This window comes from Manis pentadactyla, chromosome 12 (assembly GCF_030020395.1).
Source record: "Manis pentadactyla isolate mManPen7 chromosome 12, mManPen7.hap1, whole genome shotgun sequence".
Taxonomy (NCBI): Eukaryota; Metazoa; Chordata; class Mammalia; order Pholidota; family Manidae; genus Manis; species Manis pentadactyla.
This window is the reverse complement of record NC_080030.1, coordinates 84203751-84225510: the sequence shown is the minus strand read 5'-3', so window position 1 is coordinate 84225510 and position 21760 is coordinate 84203751. Positions and strand designations below refer to the sequence as shown.

General features: G+C 34.5%; 1 protein-coding gene and 1 long non-coding RNA gene across 7 annotated transcripts in view; one reads left to right on the top strand and one right to left on the bottom strand.

The window, feature by feature from the left end:
- Positions 1 to 2067, top strand: part of LOC130679846 (uncharacterized) — a 34711-nt gene extending 32644 nt beyond the window's left edge. Inside the window, exons 5-6 of the long non-coding RNA XR_008992806.1 lie at positions 174 to 446; positions 1252 to 2067. This is a non-coding gene — a long non-coding RNA (uncharacterized LOC130679846). The remainder of the gene's footprint in view (positions 1 to 173; positions 447 to 1251) is intronic.
- LOC130679843 (centrosomal protein of 162 kDa-like) overlaps positions 1 to 21760 on the bottom strand; it is a 109107-nt gene that overhangs the window by 68795 nt on the left and 18552 nt on the right. For 4 of the 6 annotated variants that reach the window (XR_008992804.1, XM_057489365.1, XM_057489361.1 and 1 more), the window contains exons 6-11: positions 18587 to 18699; positions 16967 to 16997; positions 11660 to 11776; positions 5902 to 6093; positions 5187 to 5268; positions 732 to 1014 (exon numbers count right to left, since the gene is read on the bottom strand). Coding sequence is in view for 5 of the 6 variants with exons in the window: in XM_057489365.1 (XP_057345348.1) it covers positions 732 to 1014; positions 5187 to 5268; positions 5902 to 6093; positions 11660 to 11776; positions 16967 to 16997; positions 18587 to 18699 (818 nt within the window). In the remaining variant the exon portion in view is untranslated. The remainder of the gene's footprint in view (positions 1 to 731; positions 1015 to 5186; positions 5269 to 5901; positions 6094 to 11659; positions 11777 to 16966; positions 16998 to 18586; positions 18700 to 21760) is intronic. The other 2 variants (XM_057489362.1, XM_057489363.1) reach the window with 2 other exon arrangements.

The window sequence follows — 21760 nt, the reverse complement described above, 5'->3', positions numbered from 1 at the left end:
ATCAGAATTTTGGTATTTTGAAGCACATCTTCAAAGTCAGAACTAAAATAAGCAAAATAATAAACAGAATCAGCTTGCAGAAAGCAAGATGTGTAATTTGCTAGTATGAATGTAGAGGAGAGCAGGGTTGAGCACACTTTGAAATGACATAAAATCTTATCTCTTTTCTCTAGGTTTCTCAAGATGAATGTTTATTAACACCCTGCTTTAACTACACAAGCTCTGGAGATGATTTATAATAAATGTGTAACTCAAAATTATAAAATAAAATAGAATATTGAAATCATGGAAACCATCAATCAGAACAGATCAAGAACAGAGAAAAAAGGAACAGTGAAATAAAAGTTCTCAACAGCTGAGAACAGCATTTATATGAAATGCCAACTTACCTACTTCTGCAGAATACAGACCTACTGGGAAGACTGAGTAAAAAGCACACTAGAATGGTGGATAAATTTTATTTTCTTATACTACTCAAATCCTAGACTATTTTTACTTAAAAAAGTGAAAAATAGAAAAGATGACTTCTAAAAGAAAGCTAATGTTATAGAGGAAATTTCCAATTTGGGGACTGCAGGGTGTTATAATAAATATTATTCACAAACATACAGGATCTATATGGAGATTAGTGTTTAATTAATTGCATTAGCTTAAGAAATAATACTTACAGACAGTATTTATATAACATAATTTATCAAAATGTCAAATCTATTTAGATCATAAACACTTACTTTATTTAATTTGTCATCCTGAGGTAATAATGTAGGACCAACAGATATCTTTTTCTTCAAAATATCAAGGTACATTTTATCTACATGTTCTTCCATAGTATTTACTCTTGGACAGCTGTTTTCTATACATTTGTTTGTTGTCATTTGTAAAACCACATTCTCTTGCGTTTTGTCAAAAAATTGGTTCCCAATTTGTGGCTCTTGAGATATAACATTTGGGTTCATATTCAGGGGTGAAGGGCTAACAAATTCAGTTTCTTTACTATCAGCCAATTTCTTACAGCTATAAAACAAAACAGTACATAATGAACTCTATATGACTCCTCAAATATCAGTTTTATTAATACAGTGCACACACACATAATATACATATAAATATATTTGTATTATTAACATATAATATTTAATGTATTTAATATTTGTAACTATTCAAATTAGGTAATTAATGTCAAATACATTATTTACAATTCTGGCTGAAAGTATAATTCACATGGTATCATATAATTGCTTTAAATTTTAGGTAATTCTAATGCAGTACATACGAGGGATGACATGAATGACTGCGAGACCCTACATCAAAGGAAAGCCAAACCAAGCAAGACTGAGACTGCTTCTGTGCTAGAAAAAAAATATAAATTTCTAAATGGCCTTTTTGTGGTATTTTTTAATCAATAATATTTTATAAAGTCAACATGCATTTGAAGCAGGGAAAATATTTTATTCATTTCTAGTAGAAACGAAAGAAGTAATTGTTATTTATGTTAATGACGCATGGGGTGTAAATATTAAAAACCATAAATTTCATCACAGTATAGGAAAACTTTAAGGTAGAACAGGAACATCACTAAGATTTTGAAATAAATCATTTCTGTGGTTTAAAACACCTAAATGCAATAGAACATTTCAGACAAGTGGATCTTAAAACTATGGGAATCCCTTAAGGAAACGTCCTAAATGTGGTTAAATATCAGCATATTCTGGGGGTTCGAAAAAATATAGTCATTGCTGCTTTCAAACTAATAAATGGTCAATTAGATAATTTAATTTCATAATTTATAAAATGAGATTAAAAAAATTAATAGGTTACCATTTCCATAAAAGTAAGGTAGAATGATTTTTGGTAATTGTTAGAAGCCTTAAAAGTAGCTAGAATCATTAGAAAATAAAATAATTCTTTGGCTCTTTGTGGTAGCAGAACCTGACTAGATGCTCATCAAAACTTGCCTGTGCCAGTTAAACTACGTTTGCTCCCTCCCTCGAATCTGGATGGGTCCGTTTTCTAGTCCTTCCCTTTAGAATGGGAGTGCTCTGGTGACAAGAACCTCAGATACGTGTTGTTGGCTTAATGGCTGGGTTTTGGACAAGGCAGCATACTAACCAGAGGCCAGAGGGAGGCAGTGCACATGTCACAGTGGCAAACATTTGTTAAACTGTCACCTGCAATAGTTTATGAGGCAGACCACATGGCTACAGAGTCTGGGGTATCAAGGAGAAATGGCAGGAGAGAAGAGCGAGTTTTTAAGTGCCAGCTACTATTGGCTACTTCTGGCAATTTATGATAAGAAAGATGAGCTCACAATAGAGTGGGCCAGTCCGAGAGAAGCAGTCAAAGGGAACAGAGAGTCTAGAAACTCAGGGTTTCTTAGGTTCACTCTGTGTCTAGGTTTAAACAGTAAGATTTGGCATTGAAAAATGCTATGAAAAAGCAAGATTTCATAAGACTTCTTGTTTGAAAAGAGTGATTTCAGTTCCTTGGCAAAGATCATATTAAAGGTGTCATCTTCACACTTAAGGTTGTTATTCCAACAATAGCCAGACAGCTGCAATTAAACTGAGAGAAAATAACAGAGGGACAAGAAAGCAAAGACACAAAGCATGTTTAAAACCTTTGTCTAGCAAAAAGTTGTAACTGCAGTTGTTGGCACATGGGACTGAATGGAACCAAGTGGATCAGAAGCCTACTAAACTTTTTGAAGGAACTGTAACGACAAAGAAACCACAACCCTACTTAAAAAAAAAAAGCCAGAGACTTGTTCAGGAGCTTTAACCCACCAGCAAGTAGGAAGTGACCACAGGAGTGCATCCTCCAAGATGGGCACACCCGCCCCCGAAAGCCCACTCCGGCTACGGCCAATGGTGACAAAATGCAAGACAAATCTGTCCCGGAGCTATACAGCTAGGAGCTATGTGGAACAATGTATTTATAAGGTAGCTCCTTCTTAAGAGCAGAATAATGGCCTGATTATGGAAAATTCCCAACTTCAAGGTAGTAGGTCTTTATAAGGTTTTTTCAGTGGATTCTGAAGTTGCATTACTGATTGCATAAGGACATCAAAATCAAAAGTTTCCTCAGAATTTCCCTTTCTGAATGGCACTATTTGTTGCAGTTTCACATCATTGGGTGCAGGTGAGGAAGTCACTGCACAGCAGACAATGAGGAGCTAAATCAAGCCTGATGGAGAGGACTGTGTTTCACCTGGCAATCCTGGCCGTTCAGATGGACACAGCCCTGAAGTGGGACTTTGGGTTGTTTGCCTTGGAGATGGAATGAGGGGGTCTTTGTATGAAAAGAGTGAAATGCATACTTGGCTATTAGAAGGGTAGATTCTATAAAGACTGGCTAGATGCCTAACAAACTCATATTTCACTTTTCTTTCTGAGCACATAAGCAAACCCCATTTCCCAGCCCTCTTGGACCTTGTTACCTAGACGTACTGGTTCTTGTCAATAGAATATGAGCTGCAGGGATGCAAATGATTCTGTGCTGAGGCAGCTAAAAGGAAATATTCTAAGCCATTTTTTTTTTTCTTTTCTTATCAACTGGTTGGTTGAGACCATAACAACCTTAAAACCATGTGTCGATGATCGAAGTAGTCTAGGTCCCTAAATGATTGTGGAACAGAGTCCCTCCCCAGCCCCACAGACACACATATGATATGAGCAAGAAATAACTTTCTGATGATGTTAAGCTTCTGAAATTTCAAAGGTTATTTGTTATAGCAGCTAGAATTGCCTACCCTACAGTTTACTAAAGAGTATTTGGATATGTGTACTAAAGTTTATACTACTGACATTTCTATAATTATTTTTATGTCGTTAAGGTAATTATTCTGGTTTCCAACTTCTTAACACAAGCATAAAAAACTGTATTTAGAGTTCGCATTACTAGCATGGTTCCACCTCTGCCCACAAACATACACGATGGGTAAAGAGAATCTCTTCAGTTACACTACCAGAGCCCTAAACAGCAATCCTAAGTGGGCATAAACTGCCCCTTATAAATGCCAATGAGCACTGGAGGTCAGCAGAACAGCAGACTTAGCATTCAAGTGGGTGGGCTTTAGAGTAAGCTTCGCTGCATCATTTTCTCTCAACCAGCACAAATGCAGAAACAGGGCAAGCAACACTCCAAGTGACGCACATGATGGGGATATGGTACTAGTAGGACCTCAAAATGTGTCTGTTGAAAACACAAATGAATGAATGAATATGTGAAAGGATGATAGGCTTTTGACAGAAATATTTCAAGGAGATCAGAGAACTGACAATATATGTGATTAAGAACACATCTCCCTGGTTTTAGCCATGTGATCTTAAGCAATTTATTTAACTTCTTTAAGCCTTATTTTTCTTATCTATGAAATGGGGATAGGATAATGATGGAATACACTTCAGGGAGCTGTTCTAAGATGAAATGAAATGAAATCTAATATGGAAAGCACTTTGTACAGTAACTCGCCTACAATAAAATGTGATAAAAATCGTAGCTATCATCATCTGGTTCTGGTGAGAGCTCCACCGCTGGACTGGTTCACTTCAATTTCATCACTTGAGTAACGGAGATAAAGATGCAAGAGGGTCACATGAGATAATGGATGTGATACCCTAAGCGTTACACATACGTAAAACTGTCTCACGACAAAGTTATTATGAGGTGCTACTCTGTGTGCTGGAGAATAACAGAAAGGTCAAACAGGTTTCCCTTAAAGGGCAGTGGAGCGGGAGCATTTCCAGGAAGCCCATGACTCTTGTGACCAAAGACTCACCCTTGTGAGCTGCTGGCTGGTCTGTGACTAAGTGTAAAACTAGCTGGTTTATAAAGAAGGAAATCTATGATTCATACACAGAAGAAAATTCATGTTCCCTCTCACTGTTCGAATCAACTGTCCAAGATAGGTAAAGCTGAAAGGATTTTGCTTTTCAGTGAAAAGCTTTAAGACTACTTAATGGCAGCAACTTTTTTGGTAGTGTCAGCCTTTTGTTTTAATTTTAGCACTAGAAGAATTTTGATGAACTAATTAAGGACTAATAAAGCAGTGACTCACAGGTAGACTCATACAAGCTTCCCATTTATTAATCATTCACTAGGAATGATTAACTAGAACAAATGACTCTAAAATTTTTCAGTGACAAGGCAATAAACAAACTGTACAATTCATTCCAAAAAACTCATACCTGACAGGTTGTAAGTCAAAACCACTGACTCCAAAGGAATTTATTTTGATAGGTTTCATCAGCTCCTCTACTGTGGGCAGATCTAAGAGGGGAAAAAAGTTGGAACAGCAACAAAAATGTTTTGTAAATTGCTAAATTTAATGTCACCACCAAAATTAATTTTCTGATTGACACACTTAGCAAAATGTCATAATAATAAACCCCATTTCCCACTGTAAACTTGCTTGTACCAAAAAACCTCCTTTGATGTTTACATTTGACATACATATGCCTATGTATTTGATAGATCTATACCATTTATGTATGGAATATATAAATATTAAGTGTATGTATATGAGTGTAAACACACACAATCTCTTTCTCTCTCTCTCTCTCTCACACACACACACAGACACACACACTTCCTAAATATGTATTTAGTTGACCCCAAAATACTGTTCTCTGTTCAAAAAGTAACTTTGGTACATGTACATGGAAAAGGGTAAAAAAATTGAAAACACTTAAGTGATTTCTTCATTTGGTCAAGGCAATTGGAGAAATAATTGAAATTTTATCCCATGTTCAGCTCTAACTTCATAGTTAAAACAATGATTCCAGTTTTCATTTGAACCCTTTAAATAAATTCCGAGATGAGAAACAATCACTACAGAAACTGTATTTAAATTACACTACACTGGAAACTGTTCAGAGAGAGTCTCAATAAATCAACTTTTACCAGATTCTGTAGTAGAGATGTGTTTAGGGGACTCTCTGTCTTCCTGAGGATGATCTTTCGCTGAGCTCTCAGCTTTCTCCAATGCACTGCTCCCAAGTCCTTCCTCCTCTGCGTCCCCCCCGGAATGGGCTAGATGGTAATAGGCCTGATGCAAAGCTTCAATGTCACTGCTGCTTCGCCCGCAAGAAACAGCTGTTGAAATATAAATGTGATCTACAGCATAATCACACAAATACATGAGAAATGTAAAACTCTAATATTATCTCTTAATCTGTTAGGAATGGTAAACAAGGCGATAGGACAAGGCTGATATAAATACAAACATTGGTAATACGCAGCATAGCCTACCAGTATGACATCACAGCAGGCTCAATGTGTCAAGAGCCTGTCCTGACAAAGTAACTATAAAATCTAACCCCATGAGTTATTGCCCTCTCTTCCTACTACGCTTAATCTCCCGCTACGTGGGACAAAACATCCTAAATGTCCCAAACTGACATAATCTTCCAAGAACTCTCTTCCCTTACCATCATCACTCACTCTCTCTTTCCCTTCCTATCTTTTTCTCTCTCTCTTTGCTTCCCTGTGCCACACAGCATCTTGTAGTCTGCATTTCTCCAGCTGAAATTCACTCCTCTAACTTTGCGATCCAATTTCTTCTTCTCTTCAGCCCTGTAGAGACATCTGACACTGCCCTCTACCTGGGGCTCTTCTTTCTGCACAGGTTCTTCTCCTTGTTCTTCCCACTACTGTTTCTCCATCTTTTATGGCCAGTGACTGATCTCAGGGCTCCACCTTTAGCCCTCTCCTAAAAAGTACTCATTTACTTTGTTTTTGGCCAGGCTATTTCAACAAGACCCTTAGCTTAACTATTACCCATGTGCTCATGACTCCCAAATCTGTCTTTTGTCCTTTTTTCTGAATATTAAACTTTCTAACAGACATTTAGATTGTTAAGGAAATCATATTTAACATATCCCCAATTGAATTAATTATATTCCCCAACAAAACTTGCTCTCCACTATCTCGTTTTGGCTAATGGCACCACTATTCACCCAGTCAGCCAGACAGGAAGGCTGATGTCATGGTTACTTCACTCACTCCTCCTTCCCTATTGAGCTCCTCTGCTACATACCAACCGATAAATAAATTCTGGAAAAAAGAATTCAAATAACCTAATGACAATAATGATTTAAGATTTTTATGAGTTATTTTCTTACTCATTTTGTACCTATCATTACTAACAATGGAATTTTCAGAATTAGAGAAAAGAATACAAGAGTCATAGAAAAGTGGAAAAAAAGAACAGAAACAGGGTGACCAGCCTACCTTTCTCTTGATACCCACGATCAATTTTAGTGCTTACAATCAAATAGAATACACATTCCCCTCTTCCTCTGTATAAGTTGTAACTTGCACAGTATACACTTCTGAGAAGATATTTCCAACTCTAAACATAAGAGGTCGCCAAGTGCCACATACATATAAGACTGTGTTTAAGAATGCTTTGCAATGGGATATCCTTCCATCTAATGTTTCAGGTTACCATTGCTATTTGAAGCACACCCAATAAGTATGATTTGCTTAAATAAATTAAAAACAAAAATGTAGGGATACTGTTAGAGAAGAATCACTAAGACTTAAGTGGCAGGGATTTTCAGTAGGATCTGAGGAAGAAGATCTTGCCTGCTAAGGTAAGCCTAACTTTCCCCCTAAACCATCCATCAGACCCAGAGTAGCACGACTGAGGGAGAAAATTAATCGTTATAAAAAAAGAAAAAAGGCACAAGGTGTTTTTTCTCCTCTACAGAAATAGCACAATACTTAAGTATCTGCTGAGTATATAAAAAATATATGACACATAAATAGCATAGCAGTACCGAATGCTCATACTTAATTTAACAGGTGTGAGGTGTCAAGAAGAGGTTCTAGGCTTAAAGCAACAGTAAACACTCAGAAAAAGAAATGACCTAAAAGTTAGAAATTAGAAATGGAAGACAGAGAGGTATGAAGGGCTGTTCAGAATACAGAGCAGGGGAAGTACTTTTCTCTTGAATCATGAATCCAAACTGATATTAAAAATAATTCCAAGGTCATATGAGTTAATTTTTTTCATGCATTTTATGAAAAGAAAAGGGTTGACTTTTCCTCCTTTTAAATTAAAAAAGAAAGGCCCACTGTGGTCAAGAATAAATTACTAGGGGGAGCAAGGCCTGAAGTGGGCTATCAGTTAGGAGGCTCCTACAATAGCCCAGGGAAGAGATGACGGCGGCTGGGACCAAGGCGGTGCTGGGAGAGGGGCTGAGGGGTGCTCAGATTCTCGGCATGTGGAATTAACAAGGTCTGCAATGATTCGATGCTGGGTGTGAGAGAAAGAGAAGAAAAAAGGGGGACTCCATGGGTTTGGGCCTGAGCAACTGGAAGGGTGACAGTGCTTTCAGCAGAGGAGATGGTAGTCAAGTAAGGAGTGGGGAGATGAAGAGGGCAGTTTTGGACACCCCTGTAGAGGGGAGGAGGAAAGTACAAATCAGGTGTCCTTGAAGCCCAGTGAAGAAAGCATGTGAGGGAGAAAGAAGTGGAGGGACTGACTCTGCTAAGGGCTGCTAGTGGGTCAGCTAAGATGGAAACTAAGCGCTGGATTTAGCACCATGGAAATCATTTGCACCATTCATTATTGAAGCTCTCAGGCACTGCGCCATGCATGAAAAATTCAGGTTCTGGGGTGTGGAAGGAGCTGGAAGGAAAAGCAAGCTCTTAACTCCAGTTTCTGCTGCTGTGTGGGGAGTCAGAGCAGCAAGTTGCACCCAGACCAAAGGGCATCATGTTACTGATACCAGCAGGCCCCTCTTAGTGAAGACAGACAGGTAGCAGCTGGGAGTTCAGAAGGAGGATTCCTCATTCGTAGCCAATTAATGGGCTCCTGGAATATGTAATGAAAACAAACAAGCCAAAGTAGTTCAGAAGCAAAGCAAAGTAGTATTTGGAGAGGCAGCAGCAGTGGTTTTATGGAAGTGTCAGAAATCTAATCACTGCCATTTCCAGAAAGAAGCAATTAAGAATAATTATGCAAGTCCCCTTAGGGCAGAGACTCTCTGCTCCCTAGCTTTACCCTAGGGCTGTCACAAAGTAGATGCACAATAAATATCTGCTTGTTGACTGGCTGACTGTCATGCATGGTATACCTGTTATCTCATTTAATATTTACAACACCCTGTGATATAATAGTGCCAAGAGGAGACATACCAATTAAAAAAAGAAGCTAGGACTCTATGTAATTATTTTATATATTATTGCAAGTCAAGATTTTTCCACTTTAGGAAGTTGAAATATGTCAAATCTTGTTTTGCAGAGCCAAGGGTCTAGTCATGGAATGACTGTCATCCTGACTGTTCTAATCATACAACCAAAGCTCAAAATGGTACTTGCCCATGAGACAAATGGAAATATGCAAAGGCTAGCTCTGGCCCTCATTTTTATAGTTACCAACCTTTCCAAAATAATAAAGCACAAAAAATTTCATAAGTATTATTTTAAAAAAGATGATCTTTGATAATGCATCATCTGAACCTGCTTAATACTGGAAGAAACATGGTAAAAAACAAAACCAAACAAAACAACCCACTGAACTTTTTCACTTCTTAAACCAAGTTCATATGCCGATTTGAAGATTTTCAAATAAATTTTTGAAATACCAGATAAATTCAATACCCTACAATCAAGAAGTATTAATACTGTATGCCTTCAGGTTTTTAATTATAATTTGTACTATTAACAGAGGACTGGTATAAATAATAAGAAGAACCATACAGTTGCTACTGCTTGTTGAATCTTAACAATATATACAGCACTATACATGATCTTAATCGACCAACCCAAGATCTCGTTATAAAGCGGCTTAGAGGCACTAATTGTCCAATGTTACACAGCTGATAACTGAACAGGCTGGGAATATAAACACAAAACTACATAACAATAAAATCATATGCTACTATCTTCCAGTAACTGACTCATCAAACTATTTCAGAGTCAAGAATATTTAAGAAATAAGACCAAAACACTGTAGTTTTATATTACTGCTTGGATAATCTTAATAGAATTTTTATTTTCAGTAATACATTTTTTTATTTCTGAGTTTTTCTTATAACCTACAGTAGTAATATTCATACTGTGTTTTATAAAAAACATGTTTTCAGAGAAAATCATGGGTTCTACAGATGTTTGGAATTTCATTTAAAATTATCCTTTAAAACATAAGAACTATAATAAAAATTAATCTGTACATGCAAATGTGCCATGTATGTAACTGTAATATTTTGAAGGCCACTGGAGTGGTAACTTTAGTCTCCTACTTTGTTTACATGCATGTCTTAGAATAAAGTTGTACTTCTCTGGCCATCCTGTACATATATGAACTTCCTTCATGGGTCTACAAGATCTACACTGGTCTTTTAGAAGAATTCATGTCTGTTTATGAAAATTGTACAAGTGGATTGACTATCATGGCACATATATTTCATGTATATAAATAAACAGCAGTAAGACAGAGGAACGTGCTCAGCACATGCTTCCATCGTGGCAGAACATTCAACTGGGTAATAACAAGTAAGGGAGTAACATGTATTGATGGGAAATTCTGTTGTCATTTTTTCACTTTCATATTTGTATTTTAATATACAAGTGGATGAAATAAGATAGTGGTGACTCTTAGAACAGCAGTGACTAGAAAGAGGAAATCTGAGCGGGCTTGGTGGTTTCAGTCATGTTTTGTTTTTTGGATCTGGTTGCCGGTTACATGAGTGTGTCAGTATTTTAAAGTTCATCAACTTGCACTGTTATGATACACTAACTTTTATATAGGCATATTACACTTCAATAAAAAGTACAAAGAAGTAAAAAATAAAATGCAAGCAGATGTTTGGAGCTGGTTAGTGATTTATCATTTCCATTGCTCTTTTTTCCTAAGTGTCTGGATTGGTTTAATTGACCATCTTGGTCAACTAAGGCTTGCAAAGCAAGCTAATTAAGAAGTTCCATGTGCAAGTATTTGTGCAGTAAACCAATATTTTTATATTATACTATAAAAACATATTGGAAGTCTGATGATGATATAAGAATATAAGAAATGCCTGTAACTTCTGATTTCAAAAATTTCAAAAGACCATTATTGTTCTACCTTTATAAGTAAATGTTACAAATGTAAACATATTTATACCGAAAAAATACCATTTTTATCTACACAGAGAGTATACTACATGAGATTTCATTTGGAAATAAGTATTCCACCTACTGCTTTAGAAAAAATTTTGAAAAAACAATCTTAAAGACCTTTACAACTTTAAGTCTAGATGGTCCTAGGCATTTCAGAATTTGTAGATGTGATCTAGCTTTTTCCTACACACAGGGAACTATGGAAAATCAAAGTCCAAAGTCTCATTTCTCCTGCACATGGCAATTTTAACTGAACACTTTGGAGGGCCATAGAAAATTAGTTACTATTTACCTAAAGTGCTATACTTTTTATCAACAGCATTTATTCATTTATTAATAAGTATTTACTTGAAAACACACTTGACTTGGCATACTAGCATTAAGTGTCACTATTAATAAATTCAGATTATTTAAGTTGTCAAATATGGTAGAAAATGTGAGATTTAAAATTTTACTGTCAACATAGTTATTATACATATTATTATATACAACATATATTCCCCTAGAAGTGTAATCAATTAATAGAGAACAGTCAGTTTTTCACTTTTACCTGTTCCTGTCATTTCATTATCAGTTATTTCTGGCAGGGCTTTTGGCTTAGTTGTTACTCTATCCTGTTCATCAAGGTTGACCTCTGCAACAGAGTCTAATGAATCCAGCAGCTCCACTGGAACAACATAAAAAAATATATATTAGGAATATAGAGAACTTTGTATAGTTCCTTTAATGGAATATTTTAATTATATGCAAGCTGTATAAAAACAAAGAAATATTTACATATAAAGAATATGTAATCATGTATCTTTCACAAGCATGCCTTTCTTCTTGAGTACAAGAGATCAGACTTACATCAACATACATTATTTGTGCTTGTATATAGGTCTAATGTACATTTAGGTGTAGAAGGCAAAGGGGATGAAAAAAGTAACAGAAAGATATATTCTTTTTTTCCCCCAGCTTTATTAAAGTATAGTTGACAACTAAAAATTGTAATTTTTACAATTGTAATTGTACAATTTGATGATTCAATATATGTACACATTGTGAATACATGTATTTACCACAATCAAGCTAATATATCCATTACCTTATATAGTTATCTTTTGTGTGTGTGCTATAAGAATACTTAAGATTTCCCCCTTAGCAAACTCAAGTATACAGTATTTTTACCTATAGTCACATTGTTAGACCTCCAGAACTTACCTATCTTGCATAACTGAAACTTTGTACCCCTTAACCAACATCTTCCCATATTCTCCTCACCCAGCCTCTGGTAACCATTATTCTGCTCTGTTTCTATGAGCTTAACATTTTTAGATTCCACACATACATGAGGTTATGTAAGATTTGTCTTTCTGTATCTCGCTTATTTCATTTAGCATGATGTCGTCCATAATATATTATGTATGTTACATTTTCTTTATTCATCCATTGATGGATATTTAGGTTGTATCTATATTTTGGCTATTATAATGCTGCAATGAACATGGGAGTACAGATTGTCTTTGAAATATACCCAAAGGTGGGACTGCTGAATAATAAGGTAGTTCCATTTTTTTTTTTCAGAAACCTCCATACCATTCTCCACAGGGGCTACACCAATCTATATTCTCACCAACACTGTACAAAAGTTCCCTTGTCTCCACATCCTCACCAAACCTTATCTTCCCTCTTTCTGATGATAGTCCTTCTAAGTGTGAAGTGATATCTTTTTGTATTTCTCTGATGATTAGTGAAATTTAGCATCTTTTCATATACCTATTGGCCATTTGCATGTCTTCTTTTGAGGAATGTCTATTCAGGTCATTTGCTCACTTTTAATCAATCTGGGTTTTTTTTTTTTGCTCTTGAGCTGCATGAGTTCTGTGAATTTTGGATATTAACCCCTTACCTATTATATGGTTTACAAATATTCTCTCTCATTCACTCCATAGGTTGCCTTTTTTAGTCTGTTGTTTCTTTTGTTATGCAGAAGCATTTTAGTTTGATGCAATCCCATTTGTCTATTTTTGCTTTTGTTGACTGTATTTATAGGATCATATCTAAAAAATTATTGCCCAGTGCAATGTTAAGAAGCTTTCTTCTTGTTTTCTTCCAGTAGTTTTGTAGTTTTGGTCTTTAAGTCTTTGATCCATTTTGAGTTAATTTTTGTAGGTGGTGCAAAATAAGGGTCCAATTTCTTTCTTCTGTATGGGGATATCTAGTTTCCTGAACACTATGTATTAAAGAAACTATCCTCTCTTCATTGTATATTCTTGGCAGCTTTGTTGAACATAGATAAGTGGATTTATTTCTGGGCTCTCCATTCTGTTTCATCAGTTTTATATCTGTTTTTATGTCAACGCCATATTGCTTTGATACCTACAGCTTTATAATATATTGTTACACCAGGCAGTGTGATGCCTCCAAGCTGTGCTCTTTCTCAAAGTTGCTTTGGCTATTTGGGGTCTTTTGTGGTTCACCAAAATTTAAAAATGGATTTTCCTGTTTCTGTAGAGAATGACATAGGGATTTTTATAGGGATTGCATGCAGACATGTAGATCACTTTGAGTAATATGGACATTTAAAAAAATACTCATTCTTCCAGTCCATGAAAATGGGATACCTTTCATTCATCTGTGACTTCTTTAACTTCCATGTTTTATACTTTTCAGTTTAAAAGTCTTTCATTTCTTTGGTTAAGCTTACTCCCAAGTATCTTATCCTTTTTGTTCCTATTGTGAATGGGATTGTTTTATTGATTTCTTTTTCAGATAGTTTATTGTTCGTATATAGAAAACAAGACTGATTTTTGTATATTGAAGTTTTTACTGAATTCGTTTACTAATTCTAACAATTTTATGGAGTCATTCGTGTTTCCCATGCATATGATCATGCCATTGGCAGCCAGATATAATTTTACTTCTTCCTTTCTGATTTGGATATCTTTTTTCCTTGTCTTCTCTAGTTAGAACTTTCAGTACTATGTTGAACAAAAGTGGTGAGAGTGGGCATCTTTGCCTTGTTTTGGATCTTAGAGGGAAAGTTTTCCATTTCCCCCCTGTGATTAGGATGCTAGTTGTAGGCTTTTCATAGATGGTCTTTATTGTGTGAGGCAGGTTCTATTTTGTTGGGAGTTTTAATTATGAATAGATGTTGAACTTTGTCAAATGCTTTTTCAGTTTATTGAGATTACTAGGCTTTTTTTGCTTTCATTTTGTTAACATGTTGTAACATACTGACTGTCTTGCACATATTGAGCTATCCCTTGTACCCAGGGATAAATCCCATTTTGTCATGGTATATGATCCTTTTAATGTGCTGTTAATTGTTAGGGGTTTTGTTTGTATTTATTTTCATCAGGGATATTGGCCTATAATTTTCTTTCCTCCCCCTCTTCTTGCTTTACTACGTTTTAGTATTATCAAATTTAAGGTAATTCATATCAATTGTCTCTGTAGTCTTTCTGAATAGTATCTTCATAGTATTTCAGCATGTCATTATCTTGCAATCAATATGTAAGTATTTACACCATAAAACAGGCAAAATCTACAAAATAAGGCTTTTTCTTTTCTTCTGGAATCTTTTTGTTAAACATATATCAATATATCACTGGTTTGGGACCCTGTAAATTAGTTTTCTTCTTCAATTAACTATATTTGTTTTTTCAAGATTTACTGAGGCATAACTGACAAATAAAATTATAATATATTCAATGTGTACAACATGGTGATTTGACATATGTATATACTGTGAAAGGATTTCCATGAATTAATTACATCCATCACCTCACAATCTGCTTTTATTGTTGAGAACACTTAAGTTCTACTTTCTTACCAAATTTCAATTACATAATACAATATTAATTACTCATCATGTTATACATTAGATCCTTAGAACTTATTAATCTTATAACTTAATATTTGTACCTGTTTACCAGTCTCTCCCATCCTCCAACCTCCAAGCTTCCTGCACCCTCCATTCTACTGTTTATATAAGTTGAACTTTTTTTTTTAAGATTCCACATATAAGTAATACTATGCAGTATTTGTCTTTCTCCGTGGTTTATTTCACTTAGCTTAATGCCCTCCAGGGTCATCCATATTGTTGCAAATGACACAATATCCTTCTTTTTTAAGGATGAAAAATATGCCATTAGTATATATATTCCACATTTTTATTCATCCATCAACAGTTAGGTTGTTTCCATACCTTGGCTATTGTGAATAATGCTACAACAAACATGGGAGTTACAGATATCTCTTTAAGATTTCATTTTCTTTGAATATATTCCCAAAAGTGGATTGCTGGATAATATGGTAGCTCTCTTTTTAATTTCTTGAGGACCCTTCATACTGTTTTCCATACTGACCACACATTTACATTCCCACCAACAGTATATGAGGGTTCCCTTTTCTTCACATTCTTGTCAGTTTTGTTATCTCCTTTTTGATAATAGCCATACTGACAGATGAGGGGTCTGGATTTGCATTTCCCTGATGACTAGTGAAACTGAACATTTTTCCATATATCTGTTGGCCATTTGTATGTCTTCTTTGGGAAAATATCTATTGGGATCCTTTGACCATTTTTTAAAATTCAGTTGTTTTTTGACTATAAAACCAGATGAGTTCCTTGTGTAGTTTGGGTATTAACCTCTTACTGGACAAGTGGTTTTCAAGTATTTTCTTCCATCCATAGAATGCCTTTTCATTGTGTTGAAGGTTCCCTTTGCTGTGAGAAGTTTTTTAGTTTGATGTAGTCCCACTTCCTTATTTTTGCTTTTGCTGACTTTGTTTTGGTGTTAAATCTAAAAAATCATTGCCAAGACCAAAGTCAAAGAGCTTACCTCCCATGTTTTCTTCAGCTGTTTTACAGTTTCAGGTCTTATGCTCAAGTATTTAATCCATTTTTAATTGATTTTTGGGTATCATGTAAGATAATGGTCCAGTTTCATCTTTTGCTATCCACTTTTCCAAATACTATTTATCGAAGAAATTATCCTTTCCTCACTGTGTATTCTTTGTGCTTTTGTCAAAATTAAATGATCATTTCTGGGTTCTCCAACTGTTCCATTGATCTCTGTGTCTATTTTTAAGACCAATACCATACTGTTTTGATTACTATAGTTTAGTAATATAGTTTGAAATCAAGAAGTATGATGCCTCCAGCTTTGTTCTTCTTTTTTAAGACTGCTTTGGCTATTAAGGCTTTTTATGATTCCATACATGTTTTAGGATTATTTTTCCTATTTCTGTGAAAAATGCCATTGGAATTTGATAGGGAGTGCACTAAATCTATAGATCACTTTAGGTAGTATAGACATTTTTAGAATATCAATTGTTTCGATCAATGAGCACAGAGTATCCTTCCATTTATTTGGGTGTTCTTCAATTGCTTTCATCAATGTTTTACAGTTTTAAGTGTACAACTCTTATCTCCTTGATTAAATTTATTCCTAAGTATCTTATTTGTTTTAATGCTGTGGTAAATGGGATTGTTTCTTGTTTTATTTTCTTGAGGTGTCTTTGTCTGGTCTTGATTTCAAGATGATGCTGACCTCATAGAATGAGTTTGGAAGAATTCCCTCTTTTTTTGCTTTTGGAAAATTTTAAGAAAGATTGATACGAATTTGTTTTTGAATGTTTGGTAGAATTAATCCATAATGCCATATGATACTAGCCTTTTAAAATAGGAAATATTCCTAAATAAAACAAGATGGATTCAAAACAAACATAAGGTACATTTGTTGAGAAAATTTGTTTACTTCAATTCATTAGATATTTAACAACAGAGATAGTGATTCAGAATAATTTCGATGCAATTCTGAACAGACCAATTTTTTTCCAACTAAAATATATGAATATAAATATTTACCATTAGCCAGCATGCCAGTTTTCTCTTCTTCCTAAATTAAAAGAAGAAAACAATAATTTGATTTGAAACCAGTTACATAAAATGACCACGATGCACATGGTAACAAAATTTGAAAGTCAGTGCTTTACTCCATTAGTAGAAGGTCAAGAAATGTGCCCTCTAGGTTTTTTCTATCACTCTCATTCACCAACAAACTTACATGGTCAGAGAATGTAACTGTGAGAGAACTTCTACAGGTCTCTTCAGAACCTTGGCAATTACTGGTAATTAATTTAGGCTTTTATAACCTTGGTTAAGAGTTTCTAGATACCATCTATTTACCTACCTTGCTCAGAAATTCTATTTTTCAAACTTCAAGGTAACATGACTACTTTATACATAATTCCTTCTATTATAACATCACCAGTCATTCTTCCCTTATTGTTCAAAATTAATGATCAAATATAACTTATAATCATTGTTTCATGTATATTTTGGAAAAAAATTTTTCAAAAAGGCAGGCCATCAAATGGCATGGAAGTTAAAATTTGTCAAAACTGTAGGTTACTTTAAAGTAAGTTTTCTAATTAGTGTCATCTACATTCTCCACTTGGACAGGCAGTGTGTAGGATCATCCCAATGAAAGAGCTCTAACTCCTTCCTATTTTGATCCTTACCCAGAAGGCTCTCTATTAGGGTTCCACATTTAGGATGGCACATTTTTATGCAAGTTGTACTCTCCTAATATACCAAACTATCACCTCTTCTACTGACCTATTTATTTTTCACAAAATATTGTAACTGCCATATTACAAGTATAAATCCCATTAATACCTAAGAATAATCATATCACATTAATCTTTGTGTATTTCTAAAGTCATCTTATCTTTCCCTCCAAGCTGAGTAACATAGAGACACCCAAGGACAAAGTATTAAGTAAATTTAAAAATGAGTGTTTATTAATACCTGGAAAGTATTAAGTAAATTTAAAAATGAGTGTTTATTAATACCTGGAAAGTGTCCCTCACTTCTATTTAGAATCTACGGTTACATAACGTTTTCAAAACATCTAGTCCTAATACACAGTTCCAAAAGAGACCGTGTCTGGATCAAGACCAATATAACAAATAGTTATTATTCTACTGCTTACTATTAGGGATCTTCAAGGATAAATTTTACATGGCAAGCAACATGGAAGAGAACACTTGGCCAGTCTTGGTAAGAACAGAGATACCAGAGAACTAGAGTACAGCAACACTGAACGTGAATGTAGCCAATTAAGTTTCATATAGTAATGTCACTATTAGTATAAATACTGAGGAGGGGTATTTGTACTTCACAAGGACAAGACCTGCCAAAGAAAGGTGTGATTTAATATACCGGTTTAAAAAATAGACTTGAGATTTTAATTAAGTTTTCAATTTCTAAACCTTAAGGAAATTATCTTCCAAAAGAATTCTTTTAGAAAACAATAACTATGGTATTTCATTAAGGCACTAAGTTGACATGCTGATACCTATAACTTTGTAACAATGAGCAAAACTATGAAAAATCTCCAAATTTTATGCTCTTCATATAATAACAATTAGCTAAGGTGATAAAAGAAGCTTTAAAACTGTCAAATTTATAATTGATATATACCTGTTTGGGTGCATTTATATTTTCTGATATGGAATTTTCTTTGGAATTAGTCTCTTCTTTAGTAGTCAAATGTGCATCAATATCCTCATCTTCAAAATCATCACTGTAATTTTCTGAAGAAAATAATTTTTAAAAATACAAAGATCACAGGGTCAGAAAGTCAAATTCCAGAAAATGACTGTATTACCAAAGGAAGAAGACTGTATAAGAATAATTTATTAGAATGTTAACAGAAAGATAGCTTTAGAAACACCTTTTTTTGCAAAGTTGTAATAGAATTCAACTCAAAAGACAGGTTTATTTCATTTTTCTTGTACTTCAATTAGTTATAAAAGTTTTCATTTTAATCTTTTATATTATTAACTGACTAAAATATTATAGGGCTGTCCAAAATAATTTATATCTTTTAAACAAATTTTAGTATTTGTTTTTCAAAGACAAAAATCTGAAACTATTTACATACGAAATGTTACAATTTTTGTTACAAATCATTATATACAAATTGTTACATATGTTACAACTCTTCCACATGAAAAAGAACACTGGAATTTTCTAAATTTCAGTAGATATAGTTAAATTCACAAAACAGTTATCAAGAAATTACTTTGTATTAAACATAATTCTGGGTGCTAGGACTAATATATGATAATTAAGATTCTAATGTCCAAGGTAGGAATGACTGAATTTTAAGTAACCTCAGAAATTAGATTTGTTTAAGTAAAAATGATGAACAAGTTGAGGAGACCTGGGAGGATACAACAGTGAATTTAGACAATACTTGGGGTTTTGAGAACTCCCTGAAATCAGTGGAAGGAGGTGTAGTGTCTGCATGACTGCAGAGAGGTAGTATAAGCAACACTTCATGTAAAACAGCATAGTGCTTAAGAGCATGATCTGCATTCAATTCCTGGTTCTGCTACTTTCAACTGCAGAACCATCACCAGGTCAAAAATTCTCTTTGCCTCATTTTTCTCATCTATAATATTGGGATGAAAATAGTACTTATCTCAAAAGGTCACTGAGAAGACTAAAAATGAAAGTGTTTAGAACAGTGACTGATATACACTATACATTATATATATAAGTGTTAGGTGTTATATTTAGTAGTAATAATTATCTGTTAGTATTATCACAGCTAGCATTGTACTTACTATGAACCAAAAGTTAATAAAGCCAAATATTGTTTCTGATTGGGAAAAGTGCTAATCAATTGTGAATTAAAAAAAATAGATTTTGTCAACTGCACTTAGCAACTGAATAGTCTATAGGCAAATATTGTTGTCCAACATATTCCTTCCCCAGGAATTTGTCATGAATAAACTATGTTTGAAGTAGGAAGAAAATGTCACTGGTAGATAGAAATGAGATAGATAAAACAAGAAATAAAGGGAAGGAAAATAATAGCACATCAAAGATTCCAGAAAGAAATACCAAAGCAAATTAAGTTTATACAAAAATGAAAGAATAAAACCAAGCCGAGAAGGTGGTGCTCAACTGAGAAATATCAGAGCTAATCCCCAGGCTCTCCCATATTGGTTGGAAAAGAAGGAGAATATTTGTAGTTTTCCGATATTTGCGGGAGGAGGATGTTACAAAGACAAGGTACTATTTCTATTATTATATTCCCTATCCCTGTCACTTTGAAAACAGTATTTACATAAAATGTTTTTAAAATTCAAATAAACAATACTCAATGTAAAAGATCTAAATGATACATTTTGGAAACATTTTTCATTGTTGGAAATTAGCTACAAATTTTGATTCAAGTAGGAGGCACACTAGAGGACTTTCTCCTCTACCATGTTGGATTTTAAGGACTTTGTAAACAATAAGTCAACTGAACAAAAATGTATGAAACAACTGTTTTCAGACAATGGACAACCCTCAGCACAAAAATTTGATTTCCAAGAAAAGATTAACAAGTGAGTTGATTCCTAACGTACTTGAAAGTATGTACATTTTAGAAAGCTGAGCAGGGAATGTGGAGATCAAGATGGTCTTGTGTTAAGCAGACAGAGATAAGAGATCAGAAAAGTTGAGGCAATTGGAAGTTACAGGGCAGTGATAATGATAGGAAGTACCTACGTAGAAACAGAGCTGTAGAAATCTGCCTGTGGACTCCTTGAGTCCTTGCTGAATACTAATCCATTCTTGTGTAGTTTCAGCAAAGAATAACTGGGATGATTCAGGCTGGACAATTCCCAGAGTTCACACAGGGTAAGAAGACTGGGGCTTTAACCATCTTGAGTGGAATAAGTCCTCACTGTGAAGTAAGGGCATTCAGCAGAAACCTCAGGGGGGCTGTGCCTTAGCAGTAGTGCCAAACTCAGCTAGGTCAAAGGTCACTCTAGACTTCCCCTGACGAAACATAAGAAAAGCCTGAAAGGATTAAACTGGCAGCATCAACTGCCAGAACGAAGCTCAACACTCTTAAAGAAGAAAACAAAATCCAGACAATTAACAGTGTAAAAATCTACATATCTAATACCCAACTAAAAAAAAAAAATCACTAGACTTAGAATAAGGTGGAAAAAAATGGCCATAACTAGAAGAAGTCAATAGAAAGAGACCCAGAAATGAACAAATGTTGGGAATATATTGGAACAAATGTTGGGAACACATGCAGAATATGCTCAATGCTGAGGACTAGAGAAAAAAATAACCCTGAGGGAAGAGACTAAAGAGATTTGGGGAAAAAAAATCCAAAAGGAAATTCTAGAGTGAAAGAAAAATCATTTGATGAATTAACAGAAGATTAAAGAAAAGAAGAAAAAAGATTAGTGAACTTGAACACATAGCAATAAAAACAGAAGCACAGAGAGGAAAAAAGCTTTAAAGGAAACAGTCTGAGTAACTTGGGGGACGGAATTCAGTTTTCTGACCTGCTTGTAATCAGGGCCAGAGGATGGGGAGGAGGACAGAAATGATGTCTGAAGAATTAATGGCCAAAACATTTTGAAAACAGAAAAAAACCCATAATATATGCAAAATAACAATAACAGGGATTACCAGTAACTTCTCTTTATTATCAGAAGATAATAAAATGAAATCATTAAAGTGCTCAAAGAAAAAAACTCTGCCTAGAATTTTATATCAGGCAAAAGTATTTTTCAAAAACAAAGGCAAATATATTTTCAGACAAAAACAGAGAATTCATGGATAGTACACTTGCAC